Source organism: Lagopus muta, chromosome 5, assembly GCF_023343835.1.
Source record: "Lagopus muta isolate bLagMut1 chromosome 5, bLagMut1 primary, whole genome shotgun sequence".
NCBI classification, from domain to species: Eukaryota; Metazoa; Chordata; class Aves; order Galliformes; family Phasianidae; genus Lagopus; species Lagopus muta.
This window is the reverse complement of record NC_064437.1, coordinates 6,165,001-6,190,663: the sequence shown is the minus strand read 5'-3', so window position 1 is coordinate 6,190,663 and position 25,663 is coordinate 6,165,001. Positions and strand designations below refer to the sequence as shown.

Genomic DNA, 25,663 nt, shown 5'->3' with positions numbered 1-25,663 from the left:
CAACACCTTGAAATACAGCACCCAAGGGCAAAGATAGCAAAAGCTGAAAAGCTGCCTACTGACATTTGAGGTGCTGTTTTATGGTTTGGGCATTGCTTTGCTCAGCAAACATGTACTTTGGAAACCTGTTAATATTATGCATAAGCTGTATTTGTAAATGCTCTGTGTACAAGCATAAAAGCAAGTGTGCAGGTGTAGGTATTTGTGTATTTATGAATATTCATTATATACATATATTTATACCCAGTACATGTATTACGTTAATATATATTAATGAATTAACAAAAGTAGTTACACATGTGCTTGCACACATACATACACACATATGCCCACTATACACACACAAGCACAAAATTATTTCCTAGTAATGGTGTTCAGACAACTCTCTGAAGACCTATGGTGTCAGAACTACAGCTGCTCCCGTCCAGCCCTGCAGATGAGCTCTCCCAGAAACCCTGTGGAAATTCAAGGCAGTACTCAGCCCATGCAATGCCCCAGTGCAGCTGGTGGGCTGCTGCACCCTGGCCCAAAGTGCTACTATGGGCAGGCACTACTACTACTGCAGACACTACTACTTCTAACTGCATTTCTGCTGCTTGAGAGTGGCACAGTAGCCAATCTTCATGTGGCAAGCCAAAGAGTGATTGTTAAGCTCGAGATTCATCCCAACTTGAAAGGAATACAAGAAGAATGTAGAAGTTATGTCTGTAGCTTACTCTTTTCCCTTTTGAGTCTCAAAAAGCTGAAGCATAAATACTTCTAAAGAAGTCCATCTACAGGACTGAAAACCTGTCCTAGTACTCACACTGAAGTATTACTAATTATGGGTACAAAAAAAGTTGACCCAATCCCTCCTGCTTTCCCATGCTGGCTTGGCTTTAATGCCACTCTACTAGAACCAGTAAGTAGCTTTTGGATTACATTACTTTTCAGAAAACGTGAAAAAAAAGTAACAGTTCCTCTTGTTTTCTCACCTTTCAAACAAAGCTATGTGCAACCATATTTGTGGGGAAACAGAACAGAGTACTCCAGGAGCACTGTCATTATGCTGCATAATGGAGGGTAGTAATTAAACAGAGGTACTGCATATTTATTTATGGGAATGCCTACAGTGCACTGGCACTCTCCAAAGAGGGACAGAAGCACCATACACCTCCCTCTAAAGAAATCGCAGGAGTAGGACGAGATACTAAGCATAAATGACAAATTATTCCAATTCAAGCCAGCCTGCCTTGTTCACCCCTTAATATTTTTTGACCTCACTGTTAATACGACAGTTTCTTTGCTGCTGTTAATAGAAAGAAGGAAAAAAAAAGAGGCTTAAAATCCCTATCGTACTACACAATTGGTGACCAGGTTCATTGAGAATAGCTATAAAGACTTAAACAAGCCCTTTATTTTGTGTTTTAAGAAGTGTCATAAGGAGTTAATAGGACACAGCTGTACAGGCTCTTTCTAATAAGCAGCTTCTGTCGCTTTGGTCACCACAGGTGTCTCTGTAACCTGCAAACTCTTATTACTAGTGTATCAAAGTTGTGCTACTTAATAGATTTCTTTAGTAAAACACAACAAAGCAATTACATGGCTGTTGATCGTCAGTCATAAAAAAACCCCTCAAACACAGTTTTTCAAAAGAAACTACACTGCAATTTTTTGTCATTGTAAAATAAAAGAAACTAGAGAATTAAATAGAAAACCAAACAATAGAACAGCAGGTAGTCAGCTGAACTTAGCCACTACAGATGGTTTAGAAATAGTGTTTCCTTCTACACCAAGTTGTGGGATAAAAGAAAAGGAGGAGGCTCCTTACTGCCAATGAATGGCAATACCAAAAGACTTAAGCAAGTCTCCCGTCTATGTATTTGGTGAAAGACTCTAGATGTTTCTTATTCCTCTCTTTCCCTTTCCTGTTTGTTTTTGTCCCAACAATCTTCAACTCTCTTTAGACTAAATTAAACTAGGATCATAAACACAGATTCATACAGTGACAAAACGCAGAAGATCTAATGAGGAATTCCTATGAAACACGAGTCATTTATAAAGCATACTGTTAGACAAGGAGATTGTTCTGTTCTCCCTTGCCAACTTGATGTAAAGAAACATTAGCTATAATTTAAATATTTAAGAATATGAATGCATGAATGTTATACAGCAATAGCCAATTTCTAGCAAATCACAAGGAAAATAAGGAAAGATATACTTTTAATTACTCATTAATCAATGGAATTATGTAAAAAATTGCTTCTTTATCCCAGGCCAAAGGACTGCTGCATCTTTTGTTCCCATGGTAGAATAATTATCACAGTACAGTAATATACGTGAAGCATTAGAAAATCCAAGTAGCCTTCTGTATAAGCAAGGGTGATGAAACAGCAGCCGAGTCAGAAAACCAGACAGGCCCAATTTCTAGAAATAGTCATAAAATTGGTATTTTCAACAGTTTATGATCAACTGCTAAATAACTAAAGGAGAGAAATGCATTAAGGTATGAAAATTTGATGGTAACACCCAAAAAGAAGTAGAAGGAAGTAGAAGGAAGTGTGATCTATGATGTTTTAGCTCCTTTACAAAGCAGTAGCATGATGGCCTAAGATACAGTTAAGCTTTAATTTCTTTTTCTAATCCGTTTTTAATATGCATTTACCAAATTAATGTTGTTTTTACACAAAGCAAGACTTCACTAATAAAAGTAGTTATTCCAAAGCATTACCCAGACAGTCCTACATATGCAGTAGCAGTGTAGTATATACCTGCACTACAATACACATGTTGAAGAAATGGTTCCCACACATTTGCAGAATAAACTCTGAAGCAATAAAAGGAACTATTTTTATTATTATTATTTATTGAACTATTTTTCCTATTCAGGAATAAGTCAATTTGAAATGAAAACAAAGAAGGCTCAATTCCTAATGCATATCAGACAGCACGATTTCACTGATCAGCTATGAACAAGCAAGTTTTTAATTCAAATAAATACCAAGCAACAAGACATATGATACACAGAGGTGACACAGAGACAAGCTTTTCCACTTACAGTCCAAAGAGCCTTACCTTGCCCTGTTTGCTTCTTTTGTCATGTCCCACGCCCAGGTAATGAAGTTCTGACTCAGATATGAGACAATAGATTCAGCACACAGCATTTGTGAGCAGAAGACGTTGGTTAGTACGCTTTCATCATGGTGGAGGTAGATAGCAAGAAGCTTTCTCTGAAAAGACATGAGAAAAGATTGAACAGAGAACATTTCCTCACTGTTTAGTAAAATAAAATCACTGCTGCAGATTTGTACATCAGTGCACCCAATGGCATTTACTGAAGGTGCTGAGTGCCTCCAAGTGCACACACTAAAAAAAATAACAACAATGGATTTCAAGGCAAACCGTCCATCCCTCTTCCTAAAACTTTTATTTCAGGCACCACAATATAAACTTTGAACATTGAAAACAACACCTCAATACAAAAGCAAAAATTGCATTAAAAGACTTAGCTTAAAAAAATGCTTGAACTTTTTTGGCTAGCTATCCAATAAAGATAACACTTGGAACAATTCCCTGCTCAATGAATACACCCCTTAACACAGCAAAGTCTAACATTCTTAACAAATACAATTTACACAGCCTTAAAAAAATGACAGTGTATTATTATCATCCCATCTGTAGCCAAACAAAAGAGGAAATCAAGTAACTGCAGAACTGCCCACAGTCCCAAGGCCTGTGATGCTGCATGCTGGATGTTTTGGCAGCTCTCCATGCAGTCGTATGGTGTGGGGAGGCCTAAGGCACATCCACGTCTCACCTGCTTTGTAAGCCCATGTGCGGTCAAAAGGCCACACACCAGTCTGGCTGGCTACATCTCTGAGCTGAGCAGGAAGGCATCTGTCCTAGCACTGCAAGCATGTAGGACAGGTAAGGAAAGCAGCTTCAGAATCACAGAATATCCTCTTCCCTGGTCTGATCAAACCAAGGGACCACAGCTGCTCCTCACAAGCCATCACCTCTAGAGAAGGGTAACAGATCAGATGAGAGAATCCCACTCTGCATTTCTGAGCTCTGATATATCTCACCATAGTTGCTATGTCATAAAGACTAGATGCTGGAGATGGTGTTTGTGTCTCCCAAAACCAGAAAAACTTTGCCTTACTTTTTCTGAAATTCCATCAAGTCATATTTGAATGTCACAGGCAGCAGCATACAGCTGTGCTGTGCCCCCATGATACTTTCTGGAAACGGAGTCTATGTGTACACAAGACAAGAATGCAAATTTGGAAAAATATAGGAAAACTATAAGCTAGAAAAGGATCACAACCCCATATGTGGTAATCAATCAATTACAAACAGCATTCAGAAAACTGCAATGTTCCACTCACAGCCACCACCACATTTTAAAACCTTCCTTGAAAATACTTTCTTAGGCCATCTAGTGAATGGTATTTTCAGACTTTTATTTAAAGGTCATTTGAAATCTCTTCATTATAAGTAAGACAGATATGGCAAAACACGGGAGGCAATTTTGAGACAAATTTTCTATTTAAAAAAAACTTGAAAGCTACAACCTCCAAGACTAGCTTTGGATAAAATCTAATGGCTGTTTATAAAAAGAAGAATACACTTGAACATTAGACTTTGGGAAAGGGATTAGTAATTTGCATTAATGTTTGTCTAACTTAATTTAAATGTTCTTCAGAACCAAGTACACATGTGCCAAGAAGGGCCATTAATGAGCCCAACATGCAGAGATCCATACAAGAGCAGCCAACAATGTTGACTGAAACTAAACTTGAAAATCCAGGGCACTAATGCTCAATATCAAGCAATAAAACAGCATTTCTGTGGTGATATTTAATTTAAAAAGAAGAAAGAGGCAGGGGAAGATCAGGCACTGTCTGTTTCTGAGGATCAGCCATTCTGCATTTCAAAGCGTCGATCCCTGCAATATCCAGGTTACTGTGCTAGAATCTCGACTATTATATAGCACTTGTAAGAGAGGGAGGGCAAAGATGTGTTTACTCAGTGATTAGGGCCATAGAATAAGCCTCTAGCTCCTAGAGAGACAGCTCACCACTTATTCATTTGGACCAATTCACAAAGCCTAGAAAGATTAAACATCCATGCTGAGAAGACAAGCAAATGCAGACGGTGAAAAAGAAATAAAAATTCTTTAAAAACTCTGAGATGACTTCATTATTTTTTCCACAAGGAAACTTTAGGAAAGTGTTTAGTTAGAGAAAAACCCATATTGACCTCTCTCTAAACCCTTAATCTTTCCTTTGTGGTGGCACTGCTTTGTGGTAAGCGGATGGCTTTGCTCTCCTCTTTTCATGGGGAGAGGGTAGAAAAAAAGGCTCTTGAGAAACACTTTTAGTTCCAAAGAAACAACCCCATGAAACTGTTAAATATGAGATTCCACACAACTGAATGTTTCAAAATATGTACAGTTTTAGGTTCAAAGATTTAGGGACAAATTTTAGTAAACAAAACAGGCACATACACAAAAGATGTTTACACTGAGCTACTTTACAAGTGAATGTAATTTGTGTTACATCAGTAAACCTTGTCAGGCAAAGACAAAACTCCATCATATATAAAGATTGTATTCATGTATGACAATGTGCCCAAAAAGTTCAGGTTGGGCACAGGCACAGTGCTAGGACAAATGAGAGGTGGGAGCAGGAGGAACAGGGCACTGAAACACTGTTTGAAAAATCTCAATAGAAGGTATTTTGTTCTTGGCAAATGTGTTATTGCAAAAGGCATGGAATTGATTTTTGGAAGGGGAGGGAGGTTTTTCTTTGTAACCCATGGTAATACATATTTGTAAGGAGATTTTTGTTGATTTAAAAAAAACAAACAGACTAAATTCTAAGATATTAAGATGACTAATAGGGAATGTGTTAGTCAATACAAATAAAATGGGCTTACTGAACTGTTGAACAGTCCTGATTTCTGGGAAAGAAGCCTATTAAAGCAGCACTAGTCTGCTCTGTGTTGGGTTTCTCAAAAATATAGGGACTTGTGGGTTACATACAGAGCACGATTTTTTTCCCATGGTGAAAAGTTACTGTTAGTCCTCAGGTGTGACATAGTGAAAAGGTTTTATGTACAAAATATCTCATGCACTTTAAGAGTTAAGCCATCAAAAGATCTGTTTTCAGCAATACTGCCATAAGAGTCAGCAAAACCAGTTTCTTCCAGGTTATATATAGTAAAATAACAGACGTATCTGCACATCTTTAAGCCTTCAAAGTGCACAGGTGATTCACCTACGTAAGGTGATCTTAGAGACCACATGCTCAGCTTTCTTGGCAATACTACTTTATCAAACGCCAGTTTTTTACCTAAGGAAAATGCAAAAGTTCTGCAACGCCAAGGCAATACATCTTAGAATGCCTTCTACTTTGAGAAAGGATCAAAGCAGGAATAAGGCAGACAGATTTATTTATGGGAAGTCTTGTCTCTGTATTACACATAACAGAAGAGAACCTGCTGAAGCCAGCTTTTAGTGCTGTAAAGACAATCAGAGCTAGACTGTACCCCTACGTGTTCCTACTGAGATGATCCCTCTAGCCTATTGATATTGTCTCTTGCATTACACATGGCACAGGACATTCCTAAATAAGTTTCAAATTTAATTTTCTATTTTTCAGTAAAACCATCAGTAAAGAAAAACTTTAAAAAGGGAAAGCTGTTCAAGTGGTCTAACTGCTCTCCCAGGTAAAGGTGTGTTTTATTTCAGGCCTGATTTAGTCTACTTCCACGTTCCAACTATTTAATCCTATTATACTGTTCTGTTTCAATCAATTGAACTCGTAGTGATAGCTTACATAATGCAAAGAATAAGCAGTAATTAAAAGCAAATTCAAATACAAACTACAAATCATAAATTTTGAAAGAGGAGAAAATGTAAAATGTGGCAGACAATTTCAATAAAGTTGAATATCAAGCACAGAGAGTGTTGAAGAGATATCCATTCTCAGCACTGACCTTTCTGATAGGAACAATGAAGCAGAATAAAGGGTGTGCAGGCACACAGTGAGATTACAAAGCTGGTATGCTGTAGCAAAAATTTCTAAATAGTAATTATCCACAAGTTCAGAATTAACTTCAGGATGAAAGGATAGAACTGCTAACAAATGCATCAGACTAGACTGGACAGTATGAATGAATTTAAGGTGCAGAGGCTGGTGCTTCCTTAGCATAGACAACCTCAGGAGGGGCTACTTCAAGGGATCTAATGGTAAGCATTAGCTGAAATAATGAGGGACATCTTTCTGAATACCACATATAAAAATTGTACTGCAGAAATCTCTGTATGAAGGAATAGTCAAGCTAAAACCAAAATAACATAGAAGAAGAAAAAAAAAAAGAAAGGAAAATAAGGTTTTATTTAACATGCCAAATCACAGAAAGAGCATACTTTCTTCTAGGTATTCAGGAAATTAAGTACTCATACGTGAGAGGAATGGTTCTGCCACTGAATTGAACCTAGAAGACAGAATTCAAAGAGAAGAAAAACACGCTTCATTTTCAGTATGCAGGAGTATATATTGAGGTGACAATACCAATCTGTGCTAAGAGAGATGTTTCACATATTTATTAAAAGTCAGCGGACAGAAAGGTTGAGAGAAGGGCAGGAGGTGATCTGACAGAGGTATATAAAGGTAAGAGCTATTGAAAAGGCAAAGCAGATGTATTTATCCTTTCTCAAAAGAGTAGCAACCACCTATAAAATGGAAAGGTAAACAAAATTCAAGATAAAAAAAATACTTCAGTATTACCAATAAATAGGTTAGTGAGATTCAGCAGCAAGATCAAGGTCTTGTATTAGTAAGAACACCACTGTAAGTTAAGATAAAACTCCTGATGCTTTAAAACACAATACATCCATAAGCTGCTTCCACTTGTGAAAAAAAAAACCTCCTGCAAACATCTTGTTTGAAATTATCCATTATAAATCTCATCTCAGGCCTCTCCTCTAGCTTTTTCTATGGTGACATAACTACTTGAGCAAGAGTAAGCTTGTATTTCATAAACCAACATGACTGAGAAATGTTTCTTCCAAATGGGCACAAAAAGTAGAGAAAAAAATTTCACAAAATGACCCATTCATCCAATAAAGCTTTGTCTCCCTTCCTGGCCCAGTTAAAAATCAAGAAAATATTTTTTGTGCTTTGTCTACAAAACAAGCCTTAGAACTATCAGAGTACAGGAGGTAACTGGGGATTTCATGGTCAGGGACCAATGAGATCAGTAGGTAAAGGGAAAGCTCTGTATCTTGGCTTAGCTGCATCTGTATTTTTGTGTCAAAGGCACACACAAGTTTTAAAATAGAGCTACATTTGACCTTACACCATCTCTCCTGTCTAGAACAAGCTCTATCTTGGCATTAGACACTATCATACAAAAGAGATCCCCAGCACATGAGTTAGTCTTAGCTCAGATAACTCTGAGAAGAAAAGAAAAAACAACAAAGGTAACAGAAAACATCTGAATTTTTTTACAAACTCTTTCAAATACCATTTTCTTATGCAGCTACAAAGCAACATTCTTTCAAACTCCTGAAAATAAGATACATTAAAATTTAGCAGAAAAAAAATCTATTTCGTGTGAAAGAATTTTAACACAATCTGTTTAAAAAGACATGCTCTGACAGAAACTGATTTTCTTAAAATTGCTCAAACTGAAATGCTTCCCCAAAAAAAGCCTTCCGCTTCACATCCAATGCAGTGCTCTGGAGAGAAAAAGCATCCACAACGCACATTAAGAACCTGCTGATGGCTGTTTAACTGCACCTCAACTGCAGGATGCACCTTCTGGACAGCACGGAGATTTTGTCACGAAAAGGCTGAGATCTCTGAGCACTCGGGCTGCCAAGTGCTCTCAAATTAAATCAGTTTGAAGCGGTTTTCATTAAGATGGATTGAGTGTGGCATCGTGAGAAACACTCTATCAAATGTAGTGTTTTACTTAGTGATTAAGTATATACCAGTTGATGAAGCTACCCAAATCCTTCGTAATCCCACCACTCCAATAAACATTTAATGAGTATATAAGTTCAAAAAGCCTAGCAGAGGATTTAAACGTTCAATCTTGTTTTTATTTACTCTTGGAACTCAATTTCTCACTTCAAGTGAAGAATGTTGGTGCCTGAAGCTCATCTGTTGCCCTGGTAAAATTAAGTGCCCTCCATAGTATAAACTAGAAGACAAGACATTCAGGTTGCTATTTCTCTTAAGTTTTTTTTTCTGATACTGACAAAAATATTCCATTACAAAAGGCAATTGTAAAAATATAAAATAAGGTATGCCCCTTTCCTCAAATAAGAACTCCACAAAGCACTACTGAAAATAATTCTTGGAACAGGAAAAACTCAGTAAAACTAAATGCTGTTTATTCCTTCTCATACCTTTGCTTAAAATCAGAATCAAAACAACGACATTTCACAGGATTGAGGGGAAAAGGGGTTAAAGGATTCTAAAAATTCAGACAATATTTGCAAAAAACATTTTGAGAAAACAATACATTGCTAACTGTATCACTTTATTCTGATGAGTATTTAGTCCAAATACATAAAAATATATTAGAAATAAAAGTAAGACATGAATTTCAGATGTGCCATGTAAGTAGTATATGGAGTACTTCGTACTTAAATTACAGCACTGCATTAATATCAGATTTGTAGGTACAAAATATTATGAAAGCTCCTAATGAGTTACACATTTAATGAGATATAAATTAATACTTTGCCACTGAATTACTCTGTGTACATTTATGTTCTGAAATTCAATTACAGACATGGTATTCACTAAATTTAGAGTGTGAGAAAATGGTGCCCACAACACGCCAAGTTAGTGTTAATTTAAGCTACACAAGGCATTCTTATCGTAACCTTCCCTAACACAACATAACTGCTCCTTCCAATATGAATAACCTCAGGAAGCCCAAACATTCTTCATTTTAAAATCAAATATCTATCAAGACGACAAAAAATAAATGGAAACAGCATAACTTTCATGTTTGTGTTTTAGCTTTATCTACGATTGATTACGCAGGGCTTTGGGTTTCTCCTTAGCGAATTCAAGTCACCAAAACTTAAATAAACTGTTCCCGTTTTAATTTTGTTGAAATACTGATTTTACAAGTGTGCATAGAATAACAGAAACCTGAGACGCCTGGTTGGATGGACAGAAAACCTAAATAACCAATCCTGAGTGCTGGAATTCTCTTGGCAGATAAAGGCCATACAAAAGAAAACAGAAAGAAAGGAGTTGCATCTCAAAAACCTTTCACTTTAAATTTACAATTTCATTAGCTGTCCTTCAAAGGAGTTACCAATGCAATACGTTGAACTTGGCAAACAAAAGATTCCCAGCCAGAGTTACATGAGGACACAAAAAGGAAAAGGCAGAGAATTAGAAAAGAGAGAGGAACCCTTATGCACACAGTAACCCATCACCACGATCACTGAAGGACTCCAATAGAAATACAGCCCGAATAATTACAAATTATTCAGTGGTATTCAGTGCAATTTCAATAACAATCGGAGTAAATATTTTGGTCAATCAACTATATAACTCTTCACAAACAATATAAATAAGACATCCCAAAAGAGTTGGCCTTCTTAAAACAAAGATAAAACACCTGCAATGATCTCCGTTTTTCTCCTACATTAAATCAAGTAACTTTAATGCACACTTACATCTCTAGCTTTCCCATAGAAGGCTTCTTGAAAAGCAGCCTCTAATGATCCAATGAAATAAACAGGATGGCAATCGCCGTATCTATTTAAGACAGAATTTTCCATTAATAAAAGTTATGACAGTAATTTCAACATTCTGCCTCTTGTCATACTGTGTAAATATAATGCGTTGGCTAAACCATTAGAAGCATGTAGCACTACACTTCTAAACACTTCCCCTCTCTCTTTCATAGGCTATCTGCCCACCAGCACTCAAAAGCTTCAAATAACTAAGTGCTGCCCTACAAATACAAGAATTTTCTGCTTACATACATAGACACCCAAAGTTCCATACATTTTTTCAGTGATAACTTAATTCTTCATTATATTCTCAAAAGCCAATTGAACTCTATTCTTTAAGTACACATTCATTCATTTATATAAAACAACTTTTCATCACATAGGAATCAAAACAGAAGGCATATAAACTTCAAATTAGTTTGTAGAATACTATGTTGCAACTTCTAATTTTTTTACAATTAAATATTGTAATTGTTCAACAAATCAAGATTTAGCGACACCAGGTTTTTTAAGAAGCTTTTTCTCATTAAAAACAATGATTTATACAGCCATTTCATTAATGATAAAACTACAGCAACTCTGTAGATACTCTTCATTACTAATCAGCTTTAGTCTTTTCGTTTTTGCATATTAAATTAGAATACATAATCATTATAATCCTTCTGCCCATCTACATAATTAACTAATTATATTAATTGATGGCAAATTAAATAAGGCAAGAATCTGTCACTCTAACTTAGACCAAGAAATATTCTATTTCAGAAACAGTTCAAAGTTAAGCTTAAATTAAATTAGATATGCATCCTCAAATGTCTGTGATTATGTAAGAAAATATCTACATATAGTTTATTTTTATTTTCATTATTTAAAAAATTTTAGCTCGTTTGTAACAAGAATTAGGCTGTTATAACGTTAGGTTTACCTTGAAGAAAACTCTGCTGTAAATTGTAATAAGGCATCTCCTTCATTTTCAGCATTTTCTGGCACTTTAAAAAAAAAAAAAAAAAAAAAAAGATTAAAAAGATTGAATGCAACCTTATGGAAACAGACTTTAATATTCATACTCACTTTCCTTCATGGATTTTTTATGTTGACAGCTTACTGAAGTGGTTACTGAGAGACCATATGAATTTCACAAAAGAGCACAAACCTTTGGAAAGACATGGAATTTCCAGACACTCTCATGAATATATGCAGCCTTTCCAAACAGTAAAATCCTCAGGTCCACGGTAATGTGATATTTCACTTGTTCAGAGTTAACATTCTGGACTTACTTTAATACATTAAAATGAAAGGACTGACTTGAAAGCCTTGACTCACGGCATTTCTAGCAGCTTTCTTCTTTTTTAACAAAGAACTTTCTAAGCATAATGTTAAAAAGTTTCACGTGTTATTACAGTGTCAAAAATTTGCTATCAAAAGCATTCAAGGTAATAACAACAATGGAGGCCTAAAAAAATCAAGTATATGCAGAATAGTGTATAGGAAGTAGGTAACTGTTCCTGCTCAATCCTAGTCATAAACTAAGGACAAAGAATCACTAAAAAACCTATTAAATGTATTCAGCCAAAAATATTTATCCCCATAAGATGCCAAAACTAAAATGTGCAGAATGTTCAAAAGAGTTCATTCTAAGTCTCTGCAGGTACATTTGGTTATATATCACCATTTCTCAGAATTAAATCATCATCCTTCAGCTACAAGCCAAAGCAACGAGGTTAAGCAGAAACTTCCTCCACGAGAAGATGTATTCATTGCTACCGATTACGTTTCCAGTATTTTCATTTAACACATCCAACAGACATGAGACTCACACAATTTTAATGGCCCTATTGAAAAAACAATTGCTGTTTCTTACTGCGCAGACCCATGGCACCTCTCTTCATTCACTAGTGCTGTACAATTATCAGTTAATCAGCAATTAACTTTCAACTCTTACTCATTGGCGACTTCCTCAAGGCAGATGATGCTACCCCAAACATTTCTCCATCATCAACTCCAAACTCTGTAGCATCTTCAAAGTCATCTCCATCACTGTCACTAACCATATGAACATCAGTGCACTGCTGTTTGGAAACAAAAAATCAAAATCCACCATCAATGCCTGTTACAGACATCATTTTCAGTGAAATTCAACGTAAATTCTGAAAAATACTTCCATGTTTCTATGAAACACTTGATATACTGTATTTTATTTTGCTATTTTACACAACACTATCAGATTGCTTTTTATAAATAAGATTTAATTTTCACCAGAAGTATGGCTGACAGAGCATTATGTGAGAAAGCGCTTTATTCTAACTAAGGAGTTGGAATGTATATAAAATGTTGAGAAGAGTTTAGTCTATTTTATCTCAGGTTTGTGGGGTTTTTTTTCCCCATCTAAAGGTACTTCAAGTGGTTTAACTGAGCAAGTAAGAGTGAGAAAGAGATACTAAATCAACCACTAACTTCTCATATCCAGACACAATCTACTTCAGCTCTGCTTTCTTCCTAGAGTGTACTTGTAAGTGAAGATGTTCTTACCTCCTCTGACTGTTCCCTTGTTTGTACAGGTGAAGATCTTCTTCCAACTGTAAGTCGATGGCAAGGAAAATTCACTCCTGACACTGCTAGAGTCATCTACAAAAAAAACCAACAAACATTTATTAGAGCTATGGACTCAACAGAGAGTTGTTGTTTTGTGCATGTGGTGGTTTTTTGTTTGTTTGTTAAGGCTGCATAACAACATTCAAAGAAACAACTATTACTGTACAGAGATTGTGAACATACTGCAGTATTTCTGCTAGGTGTGGAGCTCTAAGATTTATTTTCACCTGCAGATGAAGCTGATAAATAAATCTTCAGGATTTGCAGGGTTTTGTTGCTGTTCTTACATCAGCTATCTAAAATCTTGAGGAACAGCCGTGTGGGCAGCAGGTGAAGGTGATTACAGGGAAAAGGACAGTTAACAGTAATTACTTGCACGCCTTATAACAAATCAGTTTTAAAGTGATGTATGCATAAGGATTCAAAATAAACTAAATGAAACTGCAGACTCAAAACTGTCCTGAATTGTTCCTTTTTCCTAAGTCAGAACAGAACTTAGAATCACTACTGGTAATTTTCTTGTTTTAAACTGGACAAGGACAGTATCTGTCAAACCTGAAGCAATGACAGGCACTGATACAATAGAATGAAAACAGATCATCTAGGAAAAGAAATCAATTTGATTAACTTGGGGAAAAAAAATAACCAAACAAACAACAAAGCCAGGTTTCTCATATAAAGGACAGACACAGAACTAGTAACAGTTGTGAAACTGTGACAGCATAGATGCAATAGGTGTCCATTAATGCCAGCAGAAACAGCATTTTAGCCTGCTGTTAACAGGCACTGGACGCAGCCTGGTGCCCTTGTTTGGAAAGCCCACCAGCCCTCTCGCCGTGGGTCTGATGACCTGAGAGATTTCTCAGGAGCACCTCAGCCCTGTCTCGAAACACTGGGGTAAGCTTTGAATGCAAACAGCCCTTAAGTTAATATGGCTAATTCATTTTGGCAACAAATCCTATTTTTTGTAGAATCTGAACCTGACAAAAAATTGGATTCTGTACATTTCTCAGTGACTCGTAGAAAGGCAGTTCTGGATGTGCCTTCAAAATATTGCTTCTAGCTAATGGGTCCTGGGAAAAAAAAGCACCTAAAGGACAAAAAAGATTTTCCAGATCCACTCAAAATTACTCTATTTCAGAGGGGCAGAGGAGGGTGACTTACGCTCTGCATTTCAGAACTACAGCACCCTCCTAATTAGACTGTAAAAACCTTAAGGTAAATTACATTTCAATCACCCTTAACAAAAACCCAAGAACAAATCATAAGCCTTAAACTTCATTTACTGCCACGAGCACTGGAGATACCCCATTTACTTTTATACATAATTCAGAATGACTTTATCACTTGTCCTCCAGAACTCCCAAAGATTTAATTTGCAGCAGGCTGATTAAGCAGGCTGGTTACCAAATGAACGTTAACCTGTCTGAACTAGCCTACTGTCATACTCTCACAGCAAGGTTAAACAGAAGTTTAGCTGCACAAAAAGCCAAGCTATCATTTTAAAGGAAGTGAGTAATAATATTCCAGAGCAAGTGAAATATTAAAGACGACATACAGGTCAAGTCCAATTACTCATGAAACTCCTGCGACAGGAGCATAAGAACTGTATTCCCTGCAATTAAACCCACCAGTTTAATTAGTATTTTTAAAAGTTTTCAATGATAAACAAAAGCTGACTGCTATGAAACTTGAAACTTTGCCCTATAGTTCCCACACCACACGAAATACTGGTAAGTCATACACACGTGCACTAACCACACACCGTTCCCTATCTCAGGGTGTCAAATACTCTGCCAGATGCCTGGAAAGGCTCCTGGTATCTTTTACATACACATTAAAGAAAGAATGGTAAGATCAAGCAAGCAGTTATTGTACTGCTTCATCACTTGGCCCAATAGCAGGGTGTTGCAATTCTAATTTGCAACCCAATATTATAGTGTCAAAGTGTCGCTCAAAAACGAGCTAACAGCAGAAGGGGTCCAACATCAGAGCACATTTCATCCTACTCCCCAGACAGTTGCTGGAATGTTGTTATTTTTCTGTGTGTGTGAGAAATCACCCTCTCCTTCTGACTTTTTTGAGAAGTTTTTGCAAGGCAAGGGCTAGGACAAACAGAAGCTCTGTCTTTCATTTCAGAAGTCATCTGCCAGCAGGAACTTTTCTCCAGAACTGAGTTATCTTTATTCCAAGATAAAGATGACACTTCTCTCTCAAAAGAAACTCCTGCACCAGAAAGTTTAATCTTTATTTTGGAAATTATAAAAACATCAATATTAAGCAAAAGATTACTTTTCAGGCAGTTAAGTCCTGTGCCAGGATAGCAACCCTCAAATACGTTGAATGTCCGCCAACTGGGAGCCCCAGCTGGAGTGTCTCAGGGGCTACAAATGCTCACATGTCAGGCTGCTCTTGGAGTGCCTTCTCTTTCTTCACACAGCATCTGCTTACTCCCAAACAGGACTACAGCACACTAGACACACTAACTGCTGTATCACAGCAGTTCCCACACGAATGGCCATAACCTTCTAACAGTCCCCTAACTAAAAATGCTGCTTTGTGGCCTCAGTGCCTGATTACCCAGATTCTCAACCCAGGAACTCATCTGGGTACAAGAAGTCAAAAATTATTTTTCCATCTGAAAACTACCTTCATGCAAGTAGCTTGGCTTGGAGGGCTTTCACGTGCACAAGAACAGACAGCGGAAGACAGAGGACTTAGAAAAGAATTCTGAAATAAACAAAACACTGAAGGAAAAATACGTACTGTTGTTCAGTTTCCCTAAGCACTACTCACACATTAATTACTGGGGAATAAAGTCAAGAAACATATTTTCTGACCTGAACACAAAGAATTCTTTGCCAAGAATCTTCCAGATCAATCTAGAAACACTTGCCAAGTGCAGAGAAAGACCAGGTACTTTAAACTTGGGTTTACTTCCTTGATAGAAAGTATTTTCTTTTCTTTCCACTTTCCAGAGTGCTGCCTTTACATGCTCAGAAAAGAATTGCAAGTTTGTAATCTTAGATGCTCTGCAATCTTCTAAAAAGAGCTTGCTGGCACAACTGAATTCCCACCCTTGCAGACTTCTGAAATGACGAAGGAAGGCACAAACTGAGATCCTTGTTGCAGGGCAGCGTTATTCCACCAAGGCATCTGTGATCCAAGGAAGATAAGCAGTAGCACAAATGTGAAGCAGTGACACCAGCAGAGCACTACAGCTGCAGGCACCTGCTTCTCATTGGCAAACTTTGGTGGCTTACCATGCTCTTGTATATTGCATCTGCCAAGCTTGCAAGTAAGCTGATGATTTTTAGCTAGTAAAGACCAGAGAATTGCTGATACAAATACTGTAAGGACTGTTACCACATAAGGACAGCAGTTGGACTTGGTAAATTTGCTCTAACTCAAATCCAGCCACACCCTGATGGAGAAAAACAGCATTTCAGAAGCACTTCTAACTGGAATCACATCTAATGAAGAAAGGAAGGTCTGGGAACATCACTAGACATCCGAAGTGGCCAACTCAAATGAACAGGAACTTCTTTCTCATCTTCATCCCTCACAGAACTTTAGAAAATAAATTACGGCAGGAAAACAGGCAAGCTCCTCAAGCACATCAGTCATAACTGTTAGGCCTGTGATTATCTTCTCAGTGCTTATCACTGCAAAACATGCCATCTCCAGTGGGACAATGTGGGAAAAGACCTGCCATATCTATCCAAGAGAGTCAGGGCCTTCAGCAGAACAGCTCCAGGTAACTCTAAAGCAAAGCACACAAATTCCCCATCACTGTCACCAACAGCTGCTCCAGATTGTATGGGTAATGCGTAGGTAAAACAACAAGGAAAAACATTCCATCTTGCAGACGATGAGTTCTGCAGATATGTAATGGATGTGCTTTGGAATGAATTGAGAGGTGGGAGTGTTGGAAGGATGATAGTGGCTGAGGGATCCCTTGTCTCCACAGGGATATAATATAGCTCTGGGTACCCATTGGAAACAAGCAAGAACAAGCAATAATGTTTAAGGGAAGTATGAATATTGATTTACTTGCTGCTCTTCGTTAGGTACTTGATTGCTACATCAGCTTTCTGAATTTTTGGAGTGTGTTTTCCCGGATTTTTAATAAAAGCTTTAAAGATCATAAAAAAGAAATATTATTTCTGTATTATTTGACTATCAACTGCTATTTATCAAATTATTCAATTAGCTATAATTCAAATGCAGAATTATTTCTAGCTGCATACAACCTGCTTCAACAGGCAACTAAATAGGGGAGTTTTAAAAGTATGGTTTCCTCCTGGGGTGAAGGAAAATAATCCCTGTTTTTGGCCTTTAATACTCAGAGATAAGGAAGGCAAACAAAATGCTGGTGTACAAAAAAGCGTGTTTTCCAATACTTGAGTCTACTTCATAAATCTCCCTTAAAAAAAAAACAAAAAAAAACCCAACTAATTCCCAGGCCTACTTAAGGTCAGCTTGTAGTATATTAGAGAAAAGGAATTAAAGTCTTAAAAACCTGCCATTCAGTTCTAGCATCCTGAAGAACAGCACAGTACAACTATAGTGCTGCCTTTCCAGCTACTCTTGCTAGCACAGTTGGATGAAAGAAGGCACAGAAAGAAACATTCCCAAAGATGTAACCCCCTGCGTAATTGCCAAGAAGGCATATGGCTTTTAATGCATTCTTTCAGACTATGATGTGGATAGGTAGAATTAAAACTCACATATATTAAAAAAGGATGGGGGCAGATGTGTTTTTTTAGCACAAAAAGTACATAGTTTACTCCTCTAGTTTTTATAATCTAAAGGCATGAAGGAAACTCCGATCACCTAATCCCAAGTCTTTTAGACTAGCATCTCCAATTTCTTTTGCTGTACCTGTCACAAAGAGCTGAAGACGATGAAGCATTCCATCTAGATGGAACCTTTCCCTCATGCCCTTCTGTAACGCAGTACCTTCAAAGGTCTGCATCCAAACAACTCAGAATTTCACCCCACACTCTCAATACTGACTCTTTCGAAAACTGGAAATGCCTATTTTCCCCTTGCTGCCCAAGAGGAAAATCAGCTCCACATAATATGTGTTTGTGGTGCAACTAGATCTGTCAGCATGTGTTGTAACACGGAGTGGTAGCTGTACAAACAACCTACCCAAGTCAGTAGCTGCAGTGGCCCTCTGTTATCTCAGCAACCATCTGAGGATCTTTAATGCCTTCACTTCTATCATTGTACAACCAGTGCACAGCTTAGTAAGTAAAAAATTATCTCCAGAAAAGTAAGCCATAGACACTACTACTCACCCTGTGAACTAAAATTTTGATAGAAGTCATAGAAATATCTTTAAATCCAAAAGCAGTTCTTTTGCTTTGAAAACACTAGCATTATGCAGGCAACATATGAGGAATTTTATCACAGTTACAAACCTCTAACTACTCTTGGTTATTTATTACTATTATAACTCTGCAATCTAACAGCCATTTGTTGTCACTAATAACTGCCTTGGCCACAACTAGCTTGTTAATATTAGCTAGTCATGCTTTTGTGTTAGAAACAAATATATTAACAACCATGGAAATTATACCCTAAAAGAATATTTATAAATCAAGAGGTCACCATCTGATAAGAACTCTTGTTAGAAGCTGCTTATCAGACTTCAGTACATATGTGGATATTTATAACATACATACATCACATAAGAAATTCTTAATCTGAAGTGAAAGAATGCACTGTTGCCTACACTAAAACCTAATCCTGATTCAAATACTCCATGTGACAGCATTTTCCCTGCGCTCATCATGCGAGGTGCTTAGTTTTTTCAGCTACTGGTTTACTCAGTGATATATAGCTAATGTATAAAGAAACAAACACCAACAAGTACATTTCATAACATGCCATGCTCAATTATTCAAAATAACCTGAGACAGGGATGCCCACAGCAAAACAGTCAATGAGTGGCAGGAATCTCTGCTGTGAACATTTCACTTCCATATAATTTGATTCTTCTTCTCATCAGAGTAATTACTATAATGCCTTTTCCCCCTCATCCGGTAATGGTAGGGGTAAGGACTGAGGGAGAAACTTTCTTAAGGATTCCAGTTTTCATATTATACTTACTATTCTGTTATCTGTCAAGATAAATACATATATTTTTTAACAGCATAAAGTAATTCCCCAAGTACAGTAAATGTCAGCAGTGGTACATTTTCTTCCACGTTTTCTTGAAGCTGGGCAAAAAGCCTGGTCATTTTTGAAAGTAACTGTATAAACAAGAAGTTTAAGAAGGAACACCAATTGCCTTGCTAGTTTTCTTACTACACTTCATAAAGCTTCGTTACCACTATCTGAGTTTGGGTACTAAGCACACTAAGGATCAAAGTGTACAAAGAGCAGTCAGTTAATAAAAATGACAAAACAATTCATTAGCTTTCGATTTTCTTGGCTGCTGTAAAAACACTTTTCTTGTCCTTCCAGCCAGGGCAGGCAAAACTGTAGTAAGAAAGAAATTCTCTTACTTCTTGGTCTAGATAGACATTTCTTGTTGGATATCTGCAAGGCGTATTCACCACTGACAATCCCTTCTTCATGGGCAGATCTCAGAAGATTTCAAATTGATTTCTCACAGCCAAACAAGATGTCACCTATCTCTCCTCACCAGATAAATTACGTTCCCTGTTCCAAAAGATTACCATGCTAACTGCACGGAAAAGAAAATCAGGAGAAGACATCTTTTCAGCAGGGCTAGATCAAGGCAGAGATTTATGTTATGCCTCACACCTCTAAGTCTGAATCTGGAGGTGATCTAGGACATTGCAAACCTAGTTTAACTCCACAGAAAGACACAGGAACAAACAACAAAATGTGCTAGGAAAATAAGCTATTCTGCTCATTGCTCACCGCTGGAGCAACTTTAGGCTGCTCCACAAATGAGGTTGCTGCTCCAAGAATGCTAGCTTTTGTCACTTTTCTTTCATAATCATTTCTGAGATTAAAGAAAGTGAGAACTTGAAGTACACATAATACCTATAGCACGGAATCCCTGCCAGTGAAAGGGAGGTAGTATTTAATGCACCATACTGGAAAATCAACATGAAAAAGGGAGGGAGGACAGATGGAGCAAGTGAATGATGACAGAAATTGTGCTTCCACACTTGAAATGTGTGACCTGAAGTTTTACATTACACTAACAGTTGAAGAAAATAATGGTTTCTAAATACTGCCTGCACAACCCCCAAATACAAATACTGAAGGCAGGAAAAAGCAGTGTGGCAACTCTTTGGCAGTTTCTTGACTTTCTCCAGAGGGTATTGCAAAGCTCCATGGTCACCCCTAGTTAGAGATTCAAACACAAAGTGAAACCAAACTACCATGGAAGGAGGTGAGGGATTCACAACTCGTGTTATTTATAAAGCTACTCAGAATCCCATTGTTTCAAAATAAATGATGCCATGATATGACAGATCCTTCACATTAGGTTGTTATTGCTATGGATCTAGATCTCTAAGCATTATTAACCAAGCCTTACAAGAAACACAAGGGCAGCCTGAGCTCAAACAATCACTGAATTCCTTGGGAATAAACAGGTGTTCAATGCTTCCAAACCCACTACTTACCACTGTTCAATCACGCATCAAATAAGCTATCTTGTTTTCAGTGCACAATCTCATAAAGTCAAATGGATATATGATCTAAGAATTCATACATACCCATGCTTAAAAATGATGTTTAAAACTTCAAGTGATTAAAGGATTTCTGTGAATTAAAGAGAAGTTCTTTTCTAGTAAGTATTCTTTCATTAGGAGCAGACTGTAAAAGTACTTCTGTACTTACTGAAATACCCTGTACTATACCCTGTACATGAAACAAGTGATTTCACACCAGTGAGCAAGTACTCTTCTTTAAAACGCAGTTACATTAAGTTTTTTAGAAGTCTATCCAATTGTTGCAGGTTTTTTGTTGTTATTGATGTGCTTTGTTTTAATTTACAGAAACAAGGGCCATTTGTACTTGGAGATTAATTATGAGGCTCAGAGATTTACTGCACAGAACTGAAGAGAGTCTTTCAGTCTGTACTAGGCAACAAGACTTTGCTTTTCAGTTTAGTCGATACCAACAAAAGCTTTCCACCAGGTAAGCTCTTATCCCTATACGAACAAGTGGATGAAATTCTAGGTTAGCCACTTCATCTTTTGACATCAGATAGCACAAGCTAGGAAAAACAGGCAAGTTTGCTCTAGGTTTGCTTATTAACTATTGTACAAATACTAAAATGAACAGAAATGTTTAAAAATTTGACAGCTTTCTCTGCAAAATAACTTCATTTTCATTACATATCTTGAATTAAAAAAAAAATCTTGACGGGTATTCAACGTTTCATTTTAAACACTAACTGGATGAAAAAAAATCTCAAGGGTGGAGCGCGTTCAGGTTATAAATCAGCAACGCTTATTTTAACTCCTCACAAAGTGTTGTTGAGATAATTACTGCTGACAGCTTTATTCAAGGTTCATTTCACTTTTTCTACTATTTTCCCCCAGTTAGGAGTTCAGCGGGGCCCATGGGAAGATCCACCCCTCACACCTGTTAGGTTTCTTCATGTTACGGAGGCCAGTTTGGACATGTCACTTCCAATTAGCATTGTACCAGCGCGCTGTGACAATTACTTATTGCAGGTTTAACTTTTTTTTTAAAAAAAAAAAACGTTTCTAATCCAGCCACATGAACAGTGACAGAGTACGTAATTTAAACCTGTCCATACAGGTTGTAGGTAACTCATTCCAAGGATTTCAGTGATGCTTCCATGGTAGATACTTCAATTATAATGAAGACTAAAATCACGAAGGAATGCTACGGAGTTGAAACCCAACTCTAGGGTTACCCTAAAGGTTAAAGAGAACCCAAAAGTTAAAAATGAACAGAACTGAAAAGTGTCCCGAGTAGTAATAAATTCAAAACATTTGACAAATTCTTTAGATGAGGACTAAGAGATTACTAAGCTTAATTTTCCAAAAGCACTGTGATGCTTATTCCAAAGAGCTTCATACTAAAAGCAAGTAACTTCTTCCATCACAGCACAAAGGCTCAGTGCAGGTGAGTCTTTACGACTTGTGCTGATCAGCAGAACCATAAAGATGCTGTGGGATCAACTCGTGGACACTCAGCACAGCTGGTGGGAGCAAGAGGAGACACTGCAGGAGAATTCACAGCACAAAAAGGACAGGTTATCTATCAAGAAAGATACCAGACGAGGGATGCTGAATTCAGAGCAACAATTACAATAAAGCAACTTCATGAAACACTATTGAGGTTTTCCATGGAATCATGGGAAAAAATTGCACCTCTTCTCTGTGAGCACCCAGCTTTGGTACACTGGTTGAACACACATGCCCATTTTTACTCCATTTAATCATCAGTAGTATTACTGGGGCGTTTATCACTCTCCTTTGCTAGCCAAATGAAAGAGAAAATGATCCCTGGTTTTGATTGTTTCTCGTTTCATTAAGCCTAGTTAGGCAAGTTAGCAATTAAAGGAGAAGGACAGATACTGTAGTACTTCATGTGGGTTCAAACCACAAAGATATTTAAAGGAAATGAAAGGGAAATAATATTAGAATCTGTTGTTAAAAGTAAATAGGAAAGAGGTATATTTGGGAGACTGAAATAAATACCCATGATCACTTTCAGAGCTCATTCTTGTTCTCAGAAAAAAACTGTAAATATTAAAAAGGTTGAAAAATCTGCCAAGCCATTTGCAGCTATTTGAAACACAGGGTAACAGAATTAAATAAACGCTGAAAGACCTGGAACACAGTTAAGTATGGACCATGAGGCTAATTGTGGATCTTGAGTTAATTACTTTCCACTGATACGTTTTCTCAATGGTCTTTTACATCAGTTTTTTCTTCCCTCGCTCTGAACCCCAAGGCAATTCAGCATGCTAGCCTCCAAACTCTGGGTGATTCATTGTGTACTTCTGCCTTAGGATTTTTAGTTCATGCAGAGAATGCCAGGCTTTCACATCAAGTTGATGTTAATGTGCACTGACAAAGCAACAGTAAAGGAGCTTCATGTTTGTCACAACGTGCACTCTTTAATTTAGTAATTGCTTTATACTGATATGCAAATAATGACACATTTCCCAAATTTCCAGTTTCTTGGCACTGCTTTCACTAATTACTCAGCGGTTAAAACTTATGCATATAAATTAGTTAAGTGAGTTTATTAAAAAGTACACCTGTGCAAACTGATCTATAAAATATTTATGCCCAGGAATAAGCCATAACTTATTGTACACTTTCAAGTGTGTAAGAAACAAAAAATTAAATACTCTTACATCAAAAAAAGATCGACTAATGTGTTCTTCATAGATAAATTGAGACTCCCAAATCTTTCTGAAACTACAGATTGCCTCTGTTGAAAGAAATACTGTAAGTCAAAGCATTTGCTCACGTCACATTACCAAATGAGAAGAGGATCAAGGTAAAGAGTAAACAAATAATTAAATAAAAGAAAAGGGGATGATAATCCCTCTAGTACCTGAAAATGCGGAGAAGTGTCAGCATACACTCATCCATGAGCTTACTGACTGCAAAGCATGGTCTTAAGTATCAGTGCATACTCTTACTTTTGAAAACTTCATAGTGGCCCTGCAAAATTTAGTCCCTCTAACTTAACATAGACATACACTCACAGCAAGTGCAAAAGCACTGAACAGAGCTAATTTGTCCTATAATCACAAATTGGCTTGAGTTGGAAGGGCCCTTAAAGCAGGGACACCTCACACCAGACCAGGTTGCCCAAAGCCCCAACCAACCTGGCCTTGAGCACTTCGTGGGATGGGGCATCCACTCTTTCTCTGGGCAGACTCTTACAGCCCCTCACCATCCTCCAAGTAAATAATTTCTCCTTGGTATCTATTCTCAATCTACCCTCTTTCAGTTTAAAGCCATTATCCTCTGCCTTATTACTATGGCCTCTAATAACAAGTCCCATCTTTCCTGCAGGTGCCTGTAGGTACCAGAAGGTCTCCCCAGAGCTATGCCAAACAGCCCCAGTTCACTCTGTATTTCTTTTCACAGTGTAGGAGCTAACAAGTAATCAAGGCACCAACATCGTCCTTTTCGTTTGTTGGCTTCTGTATTGAAACAAAATGTTTGTTAGGTTTCTGATATTTTCTTTAAGTAAAATGCAATTGTTTCAGAAGAGCTTATAATGATATTGCTTATTCTAACTCTGACCACAAATTGCCAATGCTGCTATCCAGAAGAAGTATAAAATTGCTAAACAGATTTTTCATGTAAGGAAAAATTTTTGTAATGTAGTAGTAAGCAACAGTATAATCCAACAATCAAGTTGATCCATGTAGATCACATATTATATTGCCTACAGATATTCACGGATTCGTCTTGGGAACTGCTTTGCATTCACAAAGAGTATCAGCCAAACACTTGGCACGTTTCTGGTCTATGGTGGGATGCCATTTACTTCACAGCATTGTACAATGCTTTGGATGGCAAATAGAAGAGTGCCTGGATATGTTACAGCACTATATAATTCCTTGGCACAGTTCAAGCAGTCGTGCTAGCAACACTGCTTCCAACAAACGGTTCAAACACTCACAAGCTTTTTATGCTACCTCTTCTTCCTGGATATCACAGCTCGAGGTACTGGATTTTTGCAGTGTTAGCCACGCTGTTACAGACTTCTAAAAATGGGCTTCTGAAAAGCACGTTTCTTTCTTATTTATTTTCCTTTGCAGGGAATACATGAAAAGGAATTTAATGCTTCAGATCAGTAGCATTAAAAACACCAAGTATACATCCTTCTCAAGCAAAGAAAAAGGTCAAAACCGGAAATACTAGCAAATAAGTATACTTAATTTTAAATCATATTTTAATATTCATAAACTACATATTTTTGCATTGGTGTGGCTGTAATTAAGCTAAATGCTTTAATATAATGCATTCATTCACTGTGAGCATGTATCAAATTTTGCTTGGTTGATGTACAATAGTTTCAAAAGTGATAAGCAAAAGATTAAGAACTACCAACTAGCTAAAAATGGAGCATTTATAAAGAATTTTTCTATTCAGAGACTTCTTAGAACTTGACAAATATGCATTGTTGCCAAGTTTAGATTGGATTTTCGTAGTCATCTAGGAAAATTAAAGTGGACAGTTCCTACTGAAATCCAGCTGAGGTCAGGCACCCATTTTTCTTTGACTTTTACGAAAGTTCAGCATTAAATCTCAGACCTCCTCTTAGAAATGAGAAGATCTGAGTTGTGTAAGTAAACCAGCTTATTAAATGTCATTA

General features: G+C 37.2%; 1 protein-coding gene across 2 annotated transcripts in view; it reads right to left on the bottom strand.

Annotated features, from left to right (window-relative positions):
* FAF1 (Fas associated factor 1) overlaps window positions 1-25,663 on the bottom strand; it is a 146,661-nt gene that overhangs the window by 40,437 nt on the left and 80,561 nt on the right. For both annotated transcript variants that reach the window (XM_048943745.1, XM_048943746.1), the window contains exons 9-13: window positions 13,283-13,378; window positions 12,696-12,822; window positions 11,679-11,742; window positions 10,697-10,778; window positions 3,055-3,209 (exon numbers count right to left, since the gene is read on the bottom strand). In XM_048943745.1, the coding sequence (XP_048799702.1) occupies window positions 3,055-3,209; window positions 10,697-10,778; window positions 11,679-11,742; window positions 12,696-12,822; window positions 13,283-13,378 (524 nt within the window). The remainder of the gene's footprint in view (window positions 1-3,054; window positions 3,210-10,696; window positions 10,779-11,678; window positions 11,743-12,695; window positions 12,823-13,282; window positions 13,379-25,663) is intronic.